At 37.7% G+C, this 15,065-nt stretch overlaps 2 protein-coding genes across 2 annotated transcripts in view; both read left to right on the top strand.

Moving 5' to 3' along the window:
• The window catches only part of LOC133531436 (uncharacterized), a 34,055-nt gene extending 29,930 nt beyond the window's left edge, over positions 1–4,125 (top strand). The window contains exons 7-8 of the mRNA XM_061869653.1: positions 279–421; positions 2,624–4,125. Of these exons, the coding sequence (XP_061725637.1) occupies positions 279–421; positions 2,624–2,722 (242 nt within the window). The 3' untranslated portion in view covers positions 2,723–4,125. The remainder of the gene's footprint in view (positions 1–278; positions 422–2,623) is intronic.
• Positions 1–15,065, top strand: part of LOC133531428 (uncharacterized) — a 357,292-nt gene that overhangs the window by 141,185 nt on the left and 201,042 nt on the right. The gene's annotated exons all lie outside the window — the stretch shown is intronic.

Genomic DNA, 15,065 nt, shown 5'->3' with positions numbered 1-15,065 from the left:
ACAACGCGAGGAAGAAGAAGAAGACTCTTAGATACACTAGTGCGTACATTTATCCCCACCTAGCGTGGGGATTTAGAGACACTAGTACGGAAACTTAGAGACACTTGGACACACCAATGAGGACACTTAGTCATACTAGTGCGTACACTTACACACATTATTGTTGTGATAAACACACAAATAAATGCCCCTACCAGAATCCGAACCCGAGACCTGCTGGTTACTATCGACTAAGCCAGAAGGCCGGTAACTTATAATTTTAGCGTATATTGTTCAAGGAGCAACAATCGCGGACGCGCTCGCCATCGGCTACCGCGCCGTCCTCGTCGACGACGCGTCGCGCGGCGTCGACCTCGCCGACATCGAGAAAACGAAGAACACCATCATCAACAACAATGGCGTCATCGTCAATTCAGACCAGGTACCTTGTTTTACTTACTTGGTTAAACTGTATTGTACATAAGTTTTTGATAAAAAAAAATAAAAAAAATTTTTGGTACAAGCTTTTATCGCTGACTGTACTTTTCTTTCCACAGGCAACTAATACTCATCGAGCAAATTCTAAAAACCCCAAACACAATTAGGTTGTGTTGTTTTATCACAGAGTTCCTATGTCCACCTCTTGTCTCCATCATCAGATCAGCTCGATGGTACCATAATATTGCATTGTCACCCGACTTACATATGTATGCAAATTTTCAGCTCAATCGGAAACCGGGAAGTGGATCAAATTTAACTTGCAAGATTTGATTACAAACAGACAACGGTCAGGTGAAAGTAAATAAAAGCTTGTAAAAAGAAACCTTAACGAACCACAGACTACAAAGATACCAATATAACATTAACAACTTTCGCGTTTTGAAAAAAAATAATAATTTATTCAGTATAACTTCATAACTTAACAATATGAACAATTATTTTGAACACATATTAAATCACATTTATAACCGGGTCTAGCGGGTCGAAACGTCGATAAATAAAGGTAATAAGGTAAATAGGTAATAAATGTAATTACTTGTATATACACAGACATCACGTTACGAAGCGTTTACAAAGAGCACCGCACATAGGTGCAATTTCACTTGTAAGGGCTTGTGCACAAATCACGCGAGGTTCGAAAGGGAGGGGAGGGGGGTAGCGAAAAAATCACGATAGATTACGTTGGGGGAGGGGGGGTATAAGGAGACATCACGTGTATTTTTCTATAGTGAACGAAACTAAGAAAAAATATGTATACCACATACTTTTCTCGGTTTCATTAAACATAAATATTCACTTGGCACTTCAAAATAGCGAGTGTAAACAATATTTTCTCTATACAATAAAAAAAAATATATACTTACAATACTATTTATCTTAAAATTAGGTCGAATTAAAAAATAAAATAAAAATACACGTGGGGAAGGGGGGTTGGCCGAGAATCTCACCAAATATCACCAAGGGGGAGGGGGGGTCAAAAAAGTAGGCGAAAAAAAGCGATTTGTGCACAAGCCCTAAAATACTACGATTCGAGCAGCATTAGCTGTGATGCATTATATGCTGTAAGATCCCAGGCGCTATTTTCTTTTCACCACACCAACTGGTAAAGGCCCTCTTGATTGTTCAAAAACTAATGAAAAACTTGCATTTTATCCACATGCGGGGCAAAGTAATTAGATGCAAATTTTGAGTTGTTTCCTTATGTTGGCTGGTAGAACTGATTTTTAAATGATGGTTTTAAATGAAAAATGTTATATTATGTTCATTTGGATTTGATTTGGTTTGATTTTTTTGTTATTTAATAGTTAGTATTTTCATCGTGTTCGTGTGGTGAAAATTTTTGTGTTTCACTCGGAGGCAGTTTGTTTAACCCTCGTGCCTTGAAATCCTCGCAACGCTCAAGATTCCACTTCTCGAACCAATCGCTATGCTCGTGGTTCAATTTTGGAATTCGCGAAGCGGTTAAACAACAACTTTGCCCCCTTGTAAAACAAATAACTACATATTTTAAATTTTTATTCCACACGAATAGTCTTCGTAAAATATTGTGGGCTCAACTGAAACAAGCGGTTTCGCTCTCCTACTAATGCTGTATGAGAGCGCTTAGGGCTTATCCACAAATCACGCGAGGTTCGATAGGCGGGACGGGGTCACGAAAAAATTACGACAGATCACGTTGGGGGAGGGGGTATAAGAAGACCTCACGTGCAGGGATCGGAACCGGTTTTTTGCAAAAACTTCGAAATATTTTATATTTCGATTTATTTTATACTCCAAATGTAGGACTCAGTTGTGTTTTCAGATAACGACTTCGTATTATTTGATTGCCTAATTAGAAATGAAGTAATTAACGAAGAACGAAAAAATACCGTTTTCGTTCCCATACAAAAAATACCGGTTTCCGATCCCTGCTCACGTGTATTTTTCTACAGTGAACGGAACTAGGAAACGGTTACGTTAAACATAAATATTCACTTCCACTTCAAAATAGCAAGTCTCTTATACGAAACTTATACAGACTTATTTGAACTTGTACGTGCTCGTAAGGCTCTCAATTACGATATGCATACGCGTCTCCTACGCTTACGTACTTAGGCCTTCGTAGGAAGAAAAAAGCCTTCAATATTTAAATTTCTGTGTGTAGGTGGCAGCCATGGTGGACGGGCGCGACCGCCGGCCCGAGCTCGGCTACAAGCTGGCCATGGAGCTCAAGTCCGCGCTGCACGACGCGCCGCAACAGTGAACCCTATGCGCACCGCACAGAGTACACTTTACACCTACTACACTGATATCTTTAGGTAATGTTTCCTTGTTTACACGTGATCGTGTCGTTTAATTTTGCACTCTATTCTTTTGGAAGAAAGTTAATTGTACTTTGCTTTTTCCATCCACAAACAAGTCTTTAAAAGCACGTAAGGTATAGTTCAGGTCAGGGTTCGGCATCTTTTGAAGAAAACAGCCAACTGTAGTAGAAAATCGTCAATTTTATGAATGTCAATTAAGAAGATATTCCACCTGTCCAATTTCTTTGTCCAATGTGACTCTCATTAAGCAAAATGTGAGATAAATATATAAGTAAATATTTGGGGATAATCCTACACAGATCCTAGCCCCAATCTAAGCATAGTTTGTACGTATATAGATAAATACATACTTATATACATAGAAAAAAAGGTTTGTTCCTGGTTCGTCGTATTCCTGTTTCGTCGGATTCCTGATTCGCCGTATTCTTGTTTCGTCGGACTTATATACATATAATTAAATATGTCGTGCAGTAAACCAGTATTTACTAAATATGAAGATTTACTGCTTATGTTTATGTATATAATTCCGACGAAACAAGAATACGACGAAAAAGGAATCCGATGAAACAGGAGTACGACGGACCAGGAACAAACCGAAAAAATATCTGTGTTCATCACACAAATAAATGCCCTTACCAGCATTGGAACCCGGGACCATCGGCCACATAGGCAGGGCACTACCCACTAGACCAGACCGATCGTCCAAATACACATTAGACCAAGAAATTGGACTGGTTGAATACCATCCTAAGCCACAAAAGTTGATTTGACTAGTTCAAGTCCTATAAGTGTTCATTTTTTTGCGTTTGCCGACCACTGATTTAGGTTTAGCACAAATGTATCTAGATCTACACAGACTTTGCTGTGACAAAGTGGCAGTGCCACCATAAACGACAAATTTCTTTAAAACATGTCCTCTATATTAGCTAGCTACACGTCGAAATCGGTGCTAAGTCAGCTCAGACGGACTTTACCTATGTTGCCTAACTTATATATATGTCGACGGCCGGTCGTAAGTTCAGGCAGAACGGGATATTCCTAGGCATATTGTAAACATGAAAATCTTTATCTCGTTCCCTGAGTCGACGAAGCCCCGCTAGGCGGGGCTCCTATTTCTAGACAGTTTGTTCTTCGGGCATCAGAAGCAAACAACTTATCCTACCTACCTACGAGTATTGTTTAACAGATAAGATAATTTATTCCATAACAATTTTACAATCATGTCGGAAATATATTTAACCTATAAGTACTAAAATGAATCACAATTCTATAAATAACATGCATAACTTAAACTAAAATATACAAAATAAAAAATATTAAAAATACAGTCGTATAAATGTCATAAAAAAATAGTGAACACTTTGAAAAATAAATTAAAGATTACAAATATAGTCGTTAACATGGTAATAACATTTACTATTCATGGCCACGAACCACGAAGCGTACACAACACGCCGGGCCACCATACAAACCGTTTTCAGCTAAAACGTGTGACTCAGCTTATGGGTCTCGGGGCCTGGCGCGAACGTCAAAGAAATTGCCGCTTATGAATCCGGTCCGTTGGACAATATTATGCAACATTTTTACTAACCAACTGTTCATATTAAAATATATATATATTTACTAATTTGTTAATATTTGTAAGAAACTAAGAATGAACATTTTAAAGCCTGATCAGAAATAGATGATCATTGTCAAGAGGGTGCTGTTATTTTCATATAATTATAGGGTTCAGAAAAATATGAAAAAAAAGTTCTAATAAAATTCTGCATCTTAGCGCGTGATTATGTATATTTCTAGTCAGCCTTTACTTTTTAACCATAAACCAGGAGCATAAAGTCGCCAACGAATAAATCGTGACTAAATATAATTTCCCATGTTACTCTAAAATACATCCTAATAGAGGGGATCATTTCTTGAGTTTATGTCAGAAATACCACGTTAAAGATAATACCGCCGCTAAATCCGCCGCCGCCCAGGTGCATCCATTGTTTATTGTCCAAGTGTCTCCGATAATCTTACATGTGGCCGGTCATGAACTTTGTTTTGGTAAACGTCATTATAATATAAACAATAGAGCACTTAAAATGTATTATAGTACTTATTACCACGAAAATGTTAAGAAAAAATCTTTTCTTTTAAATATTTCTCACACACTATTGCGATAATACAATATACCACAAAACCTTGTGTACACAAAACTTTGTGTTTTTATTTCTATGTACAATAAAGTATATACATACATACATACATACATATACCATTTAGTTGGTGACTGTTTAAGCCGCCCTGTTTTTATAATGAAACAAAAAAAATTGGCATGGTAATGTTTGGTCCTTAGAAATGTTGCTTGCTACCATCCAAACAGTAATCCATTGTAAAAAGGTACAATTTGCAACGAGTTTCGTCATGAAATAAGCTTTAAAACCAAGTTATAAAGTTTATTTTTGCGTGCTATGAAGATATGTGTAGTTTTTACAATTAGCGCCAGGCCACGGTGACCCATACCTTGAGTCATGTCAATAACTTCAGGCATAAATATATTTTTGATATTTTTGAAATGTAGATTTATCCATTTGCTTGGGACACTTATGTATCTCGAATTTCAGAATATTTACTATATTACACTTCCAGTAAACCAAACTTGAATATTCTAGACCCTGTTTCACTAAAAAAAAACATGTTTACAATTATGTTTTTCAACATGCCTTATAAAGATGGTTGTTAACTCAAATTATACTTATATTATTTCGTCATATTACGTTTTGTTTATGTTTAAATCAGAATTTATTCACGACTCACATGTGAGTCACGGGCCCTGCGCGACTGTTTGAACATGACCCATACGCTGAGTCACGGGCCCTGAATGGGTTAAATGGTCCCTAAGCCTGCATTTAAATTTATCTACACACAATTTATAACACATTCACTGCCAGACAAAAAACAGCGCACTACCCCAGAAACCGGTGGTCTATAGCTGCGTACAAAACAACCCGCCCAGCGGGTTGTCCGGCACCTGAACAAGGTTCACGAGCGCCCACCAGGTGGGTTCCCGGCAGTGAATGTGTTAATGTGACTACCGTCAAAACATTACACAGGAACATTACGATCTGCCTAATCTTACGATCGGCCGCCGAGACTCACTCAGTGGTAATATTAAGTGTTTTATTTAAGAACAAGTTATTTAATAATAATTGCAGTCATTATTATTTTAACTGTATTATGTTCCTGTACGCAAAAACCAGAAATCTCATTTCGGATACATGACTAACTTATTTATTTTATTAACTTAGGTTTTGGGTTAGATCCATTTATTTATTATTGTGTTTTCTTAGTACATTTTTTCAGTACTTACATGTTTTATTTTTATTTTAACTTAATCTTAATATGTTTTTGTAAACATGAATTTAGAATATAAGTATGGTTTAGGTAGAAACTTAAAAGTTTATGGTTGTAATTTATATTGTGTTTACTTCTGTGGTTTTTAGCAACTGTTTAAGATAGTATTGCACATACTTTTAAGTTATTTACCTAGTTAAAAAAGGAGATTCTTAACTCTTCTTAAAACACATGAAGTTAATCAAAAATAATTAGCTTATTGTATGTATTTTTAACACATTGACTGCCGGGTGGCTCGGCGGGTTCCGTTTTCGTAGTAGCTTTTCTCTACAAAGCGGGAAAACGCTGGGAGCGGCTACGAGCGTAGCGCTACAAGAACGTTGGCAGTGAATGCGTTAATGATGTTTAATTTATTTTTAGTTTGTAGGGCTCAAACAGTAATAACTTAGTAACATTTAGTACCTGGTGCCGCTATCTGATATAGAATTCCATACCCAAAATTTATTTAATTTTTTGGGTTCATAATTTAACGAACAGCATATGCAGACAAATTATTGTACATTTTGAAAATACCGGGTGTGGCCGATCTGCTAGCATGAGTTGCATTATCGCGCGCGACTCCATACATCTTGCGCGACTTCAAGTCCTTACTCGCGAGAGCATGCTAGACGGTCTGCAGTGCCCAGTGCCGGATTAACCTATTGACCGCCACAGTCGGCTCTGGTCGTCATCGGAAGGACGCCAACGTCGGCTACAGCCGACAGCTTCGCCAATCGAATAGGAAATTTCGCGGAACTCCATAAAGTTCAGTTTCGCTTAAATAATCGCGTGTGCCTGGCGTCCAGGGCGCGGCATATTCCTTCGCCGTCTGGCGTTCAAGAGGTTAAGATGTTTTGAAGCCCAAAGCATTTTTAGACCATTGTGCCCCCTCCTTTGGGTCATCAATTACATATATTGAATGTTCTTGATAAATTAAGTGATGTTCATTGCCGCATTACTCCTGAAACTAGAATTTTCAATCCGTCACATCATTTTATCACGGAAATTGACAGTGCTGCAGCTGTAACGTTGGAACAGTAATGCTCCAAAGTGACCAACGTTTGTTCAGCGATTTATGAAAATTATGTAATCTTTTGACGACCAGTTTGGCCTAGTGGGTAGTGCTAGTGACCCTGCCTACGAAGTTGATGGTCCCGGGTTCAAATTCTGGTAAGGGCATTTATTCGTGTGATGAGCATGGATATTTGTTCCTAAGTCATGGGTGTTTTCTATGTATTTAAGTATTTATAAATATTTATATATTATATATATCGTTGTCTAAGTACCCTCAACACAAGCCTTATTGAGCTTACTGTGGGACTTAGTCAATTTGTGTACATTAGTCCATTAGGACATTAGTCCTATAATATTTATTTATTTTATTTATTTAGACTTTTTATTTTTCATACAAATTAAATATTACCTTCAATGTACGCTGTCATCAGTGTAATTGACGATGCTTGACACGCTTTAAACTTAACAAAATTCGCAATACATTACGTCTTAGAATAAACTTTAAAGTGTTCAAAAAATAAAGTTATTTTTACAATTTGCTGAACAAATGTTGGTCAGTTTGAGAACAGCCTACAGTTTATTTTTTTGCTCCTGTTACAGGAAACACCCGGTATATTTTATCTAGAGTTCTAGACCGTTAAGTCTAATTTAGAAATAAGGCTTTAACAGAAAGCTGTGAACGTTGTACTTAGTTTCTAGCCAGTGAAAAGATCTAGACATTCCTAACTTAGACGTAAGATTCGTCCTATATTTATTTATTTATTTTAGTCATAGAAGCTTGCCTGTGACCTAGGGTCTCTAATAGTACCATATTGTATTAAGGGCGGTAAACATGAACGAGTGTGAATTGAAGCCCGAAGCCGAGAGCGAGGGCTTAATTAACACGAGTTTGTAATTCCTGTGCCGCCCGTGGCACACACAATGTTTTTCATCACACTTGTGGGGAAAAAAGGGGAAATATGTAAATCGAAACTTCTAATTGCGTATATTACAGCCCTAAGTTGAAATTTAAGATTTACCGACCGTATCGCCTACGCGCTATAACACCTTTCATGAGCAAGTGTGATGAAATAGTTATTTACAATACAAGTGCAGAAAATAGGAAATTCGCAACGAGTGATGATAAATTAAAACATGACCGAAGGAAGTGTTTTAAATCGACACGTAATGCGAATTACCTATTCGCACATGTATCGAACGTTTTACAGTACATATGGCTCTTTAAAGTTTCGACATATGTACGGAAAGCTCTCATTCCCGCACGCGTGCGAGAAAGTAGCACCATATGTACTGTAAAACAGTTTCACATTGGCTATGTGCGAAGTGCGTGGTGCGGGAACTAAAAGCTATTATCGCGCTTGTCTTCATGTCGCATAGCCGGCAAGCTGGCCACTGCCGTGCACATAGCCAGCCTCTTTCAATTGTAAAGTTTGTAAATGTCAAGAGACAAGTTTCTTTGGTACAAATTGTTAAGACACTTGTCGAGTCTACGAATGTTGCCTTAGATCAGAGGGCTTACCGCGAACCACGTTCGACGTGTTGCCTCCCTGTCATGCTTACGTACAAATTTACAAGTGCGACAGAGAGGCAACACGTCGAACGTGGTTCGCGGTAGGCCCTCAGGGGTTCTCAACCTTTTATCGCAACAAAAGATAATTCCATCTTAAAATCTTCCCCCTTTTAGTTTTATAGTGGCAAATTAGTAATCTACGGGTTTTATTGATTTAGCTTTATACGGCCCACTGGTTAAGGACTCCTGGCTTAGATTTAGAAAGTGATAATTTCATAGATTTGTTCCTGTGATCATGCACTGAATAAACCAGTTAAAACTGTTTTCTTTGTTTTATATCAATTAATTTACCTTTTAACATTGTTACAAGAGAAATTGAGTTTTATTTCGAAGTAAAAAGGTGGTTTTTACGTTGCTGCTGCATGCATAATTCCGCCCCACCTTATAGCAACCATAGAGTCAGACCACGCTAAGTTTGCAGCGATTTTGATAGCCCAGACGGTGCACGTGTTAAGTAAACGTCATGTGGCATGTATGGGACTGAGAGGTGAAATCAAACTCAAGTGCTTACTCGCGAGCGTCTGTATTGTAACTAACTCAATGTACATCGTCAACTTATGTATATCTATATCTTACACTACTACACACACCTCATCTGGGGGGTTGTTGAGAAAAAAAAATTGATGTAAATTAATTTTTTTTTTATATAAAACTATGTATACACTATCAAACATTTTGTTTTATTTAAAGAAATCTAAACATATCGATAGTACAACAAAACACAATTACGAAATATGTTTACATAAAGTCAAACTATTAATGTTAACACAACATGACAAAAAAAGAGCAGTGACACATGAGTCACTGGTTAAAAATCTTAGTCCTATTTTTATGGACAAGATCGATCTTACCATCTATTTCTAACTTAACATTTACTCCATCGTCCTCAATCACTTTAAAAGGTCCTTTAAAAAGATTATCAATTTTTTTTCCAGTTTCTGACTTAATCAAAACTAGATCATCCTTTTTATAAGTCACTGAGTTAGATAACTTATCATAATATTGTTTTCGTAATTCCTTAGATTTTAACAAATTTTCCTTGGCATCCTTATGAGCTATTTGTAGTCTGTATTTTAATTCTAGAGCATAATTATCGGGATTATACAGTGGTTGTACAGTTTTAATCAGATTACTAGGGATTTGACATTTCTTTCCGAAAACCAATTCAAATGGGGTATACTTTGTAATTGAATGTACTGTTGTATTGTATGCAAAGCACCAGAACGGTAGCCAATCGCTCCATGTGTCCGGGTGACCATCGCACTGAATTCTCATAAAAGCGGCTAAATGTTTGTGCATATTTTCCAAAGCACCTATCGATTGGTGGTGATAAGCGGTCGAATTAATCTTATTTATTTTTAGTAACTTACAAACTTCTTCCATAGTGGATGACATAAACTCGGTACCTCGGTCCGTTGATATCATACCTGGAATACCGTATCTTAATATAAAATTACTAACTAGAGTTTTTGCTACGCTAATCGCATCCTTGCGTTGCAATGGGTAAGCTTCAATATATTTCGTTAGCTCGCATTGTAACGTTAGGATGTACTTATTACCTTCCGTATCGGTGTCTAGTGGTCCAAGCAAGTCGAGGTATATTTTCTCGAATGCTGACGACGCTGTTGTCGTGATAACCATAGGTTGTCGTATATTTTTAGAGTACTTTGTTACTTGACATTTACTGCATTTTTTCACGAAGTCTCTGACGTCACTCTCTAAAGTTGACCAATAATATTTAGACTTGATGTTACTAACCATTCGGCGAACGCCGGCATGTCCGCTGGTTGGTAGTAAATGATAGTCGTTAATGATAACTCGTCTCTCGTCTTTGTCATCTATTCGGATTATATTTCCTAGGATTTTTATTCGCGGTCCGGACCAGTCTTTCATCGTTTTTATTTCATTTAACAATGTTTTTATAAATAACGCGTTTTTATCATTTTTTATCATACATAACTCGTCTATATTTATATTTCTACAGAAATCACTCAACATATTCACAAATACGGCTCGCGTGAAATGAGACATATAGTTAAGGTTTATGTAGAGACGTTTTTTATCCCTTGCGTACGCGAAACAATCTTTTTCTCTAGTTATTAACTTATTTTTTCTTAATTTTCTTAACTCGTGTTCTGATTCAAACAACATTTCTATTGAGTCATTAGGTTTTCTTAATATTTCCGCAATTCTCGGCTGATCAGACCTTGAATTCTCGGGTATACTAAGATCTCCTACACTCTCGTCACACAACTCCTCCTCTTGCCTCAACTTTTTACTCTGTTTCCTTGTCATAACTGTAACTTGTTCGCTCATACTTTTTAATTCGTCGGACGAAATTGAAATTCTACTTAACGCGTCTGCCACTACGTTCGAACTTCCTTTTATATATACTATTTTATAGTCATATTCCTCTAATTGCAATCTAAATTTAATTAATCTACTTGACGGATCCTTCATGCTGAAAAGGTATAAGAGTGGTCTGTGGTCCGTCATTATTGTGAACTGTTTTCCAAATAAATAAGGTCTAAAATAGCGTACACTCCAGACGATTGCTAAAAGCTCCTTTTGAATGACAGGGTAATTTAACTCGGCTTTATTCAAGGGTCTACTAGCATAAGCTATAGGTCTCTGATCTTTGTTACATAGTACCGAACCGATTGACCTTGAGGATGCATCTGTTTTCAAAATGTACTCATTTTCTGATGAAAAATCTGGGTATTGTAAGATAGGGGGAGTAATAAGTTTCTCTTTTAATTTATTAAACGAATTTTGGCATTCCTCTGTCCATTGAAATGGTATATTTTTCCTACATAATTTGTTCAATGGTAATGTTATTTCTGCGAAATTTGGAATAAATTTCCTATAGTAGTTGCAAAAGGCTACGAATCTCCTAACTTCATCACTGTTTGTTGGTGTTGGGTAATTCTCTAAAACTTTAGTTTTTTGCGGATCTGGTAACACGCCTTCCGCTGATACTACATGCCCTAAATAAAGTAGTTGTTTTTTCAGAAAATCACATTTTTGTGGGTTTACTCTCAAGTTGACCTTACGTAATCTTTCTAATACGTCGATTAAGTTTCTATTGTGTTGGTCCATGTTTCTGCCGAAAACAACTAGATCGTCCATGTAAATAAAACACTTTTCATATGAAAGTCCTGACATTGCTATTGACATTACCCGGGAAAATGCACTGGCACTGATTTTGAGGCCGATTGGGAGCCTTTTCATACGGAATTGACCTTGACCTGATGAAAACGAAGTTATATTCCTACTGTCTTCGTCCAATGCTGTTTGATAATAAGACTGCTGTAAATCAAGATGGCTAAAATATATTGCACCTGACAGAGAATCTAAAATATCGGTAATATTTGGCAGTGGAAATTTATCGTCCTGGATAACATTGTTTACTTTTCGGTAGTCGATGACTAAACGCCATTTCTTTGTATTGTTGTCAGACTTTTTCGGTACTAATAGTATCGGACTATTCCAATCGCTTTTAGATTCTTCAATTATATCGTCTTTAATCATTTGATCGACTTGCCTATTAACCTCCGATTTCATTGACGCTGGCAACCTATACGGTTTCGTATATATGGGTTTCGCGTCCGGTTTCACAGTGATACTTTGGGTCGATACATTCGTAGTTCCTAATTTATCCCCGTCTAAATAAAAAACATCGGCGTATTTGGCACATATTGACTCTATAAGTTTTCTATCTTCGTCATTTAAATGATTTAACTTTAAAGACGACAATAACCTTTTAACCCTTTCTACTCCGTTGTCGTATTTTTGAAAGTTGCAAATGTTATAATCACTCAAATTATCTAAAATAGGTTCAAAAATAGGTAATTTTATGTTTTCGTCACTTGTATTTAAAATTCGCACTGGTATTCTACTTTGCTTAACTCTACTTATACTTCCCGCCAAAAATACATTTTCGGCCAATTTTTCGGAGTTTATAACGTAATCCTTTCCTAAATCGAATGATTTTACTTTAATTAAATGTATAGACTCACTTCTCGCTGGCAAAGATAAACAAGTTTCGTTTTCATTACTTCTTTGTATTCGTAACACACACCTTTGATTTCCATAATGCAAAGTAAGCTCGTCCTTTGTTAAGTCTATGATCGCATTATAAGTTCGCATGAAGTCTAAACCAAGTACTTCCGTCCGCATGACACGGCATATCCTGATCTTGCAAAACGTGAAACCTATGCCTAATCTGTATCGTATTTCCGTCATGTAAAGTCACGTCCGCCACTTGTTTACTAGTAATACTGCCACCTACTCCTGATATAATAGTACCCTTCTCATATATCTGCGATTCTGTGGGAACGTTACTTTGTTGTAAAATTGATATACTTGCGCCATTGTCAATCATAAGAATAAGATTTTTTCCACCTACAGTAAAATTTACATAGTCTAATCCGTCACATATAGTTAAAACTTTATGCTCGAAAAAACTGAACTCTGTCTGTCTCGTCACTTGTCGAACTATGAGGGGTCTGCGGCTCGTGTGTATATGTATACACGTTTCCGCGGTGTCCACGACTCCTGCGAGTACTGGGATGTCCCCTAAAATTCGTACGTTGTCCACGGCCCCTGTGAAAATTATTACTAGGTACAGTACCTCTATTAGTGGGATAGCGTGGTATCCATGGGCTGTGGTAGGCTCTGGCTCGATTGGGTTGGTAGCTGGTGGGCCCGCGCCCACGCCAGCCGTAGCGCTGTGGCTGCTGGAAACCTCTTCTGTAGCCGTAGTTCATGTTCATGACTACTGGCTCGGGCTGGGGTCGCGCCAGCTCCTCGTCTTGGGCAGCTCTGACAGCTTCTTTTAATTCTGTGTATTCTCGGGCTGCTAAAATGGTACTAAGACGGCGGTTCCTCAAACCGTCCGTGAATTTCTTTATAGCTAAGGACTCGTTGATTGGTCTAAGGACATCGCGCGCCTCGGGCTTCCCGTCGGCTTGCGCTATCGTTAGGCCAATGAACAACTCCTCGATCTTATCACCATATTGAGTAATAGACATATCGCGCTGTGTTATGTTATTTAATTGTTCAAGTAAAGAGACTGCGGATTTCTTCGGCAACAAATATTTTTGTAGATCAGTCACTAAATCGACAACAGTTTCATAACTCGATTTAAGTTTTAGTTGCGCAATTTTATTAATTCTTGTTTTAAGGACAAATGAAATTAGTATTTTTTTCTCGCAACTTTCGTTCAATATACTGTCTAGCATTTCAATACCGGAGATCATTTTTTCCACGGTCTCCTCCTTGCCGTCCAAAATAGGTATTAAGCTGTTCGCTTCCTTTATTTCGAATTTTTTCTCCATTTTAATTGGTTTTTCGGTTACACACTCTAAGACTTTATATTGTAAAATTTTACTATAAGCTTTATCTATTTTTTCACATAATAATTCTAAAATATAACACTCCTCGGACTCAGACAGATCATCTAAATTAACAGAAGTGATTAAAGATCGGTAGTCCTCATATATCAACTGTGCATTGTCAATTTTTTCCTGACCTTGTTTTAGTTGCCTTCTAGCCTCGCCTAATTTTCGTAGGTGTATGCGTATATTTTCTAACTTATTATATATAGTCTGTAATTCTAAATTCATACCCTTAACATTTCCGACGCTTTTCACTCCCGACACTTTTCACTTCACACACACACTATACGTAGAACGCCGCGCTTTCATCCACCGCTTATGCGCCTTCCTCCTCGTCGTCCTTGGCCGGAACTGACTTCCTCATGGACAGCCTAGCTTGCAATCGTGCCCAAACTTCTCTCCTGACTTCTTTGTGTATGTATTTTTGCTGTGCCTTCTTGAAAAACTTGTACAGGACGCAGCAACCGATGAGGGCGAGTACGACGAAAAGAACGCTTATAAGGATGTTATTGACCTTTGTGTGATGCTCGCTCGTGCCCGTCGCATCATTCGATCCAACCGCATTCTGGGTGATCACAACCTCTTTCTCCTCCTGTTTGCTGTATCCTTGCCCCATCACGCCTGAGTTACTGTATTTTTTCTACACGAAAATTGTCCGTAATCGTATTAATAGTTTGCAGTACTGTCGCCTACGCAGTCCATATTGTAATAATCACGCTAACACTGAGGCGGCGAAAACGCTGACACTAACATCGTGCGGCCCGGCGGAGCCCGCGCTCGAGGTCACGGTCGCCATGTGGCATGTATGGGGCTGAGAGGTGAAATCAAACACAAGTGCTTACTCGCGAGCGTCTGTATTGTAACTAACTCAATGTACATCGTCAACTTATGTATATCTATATCTTACACTACTACACACAC

The sequence above is a fragment of the Cydia pomonella genome, chromosome 2 (assembly GCF_033807575.1).
Source record: "Cydia pomonella isolate Wapato2018A chromosome 2, ilCydPomo1, whole genome shotgun sequence".
Lineage (NCBI taxonomy): Eukaryota > Metazoa > Arthropoda > Insecta > Lepidoptera > Tortricidae > Cydia > Cydia pomonella.
The sequence above is the reverse complement of the archived record's forward strand: the minus strand, read 5'-3'. Positions and strand labels throughout refer to the sequence as shown.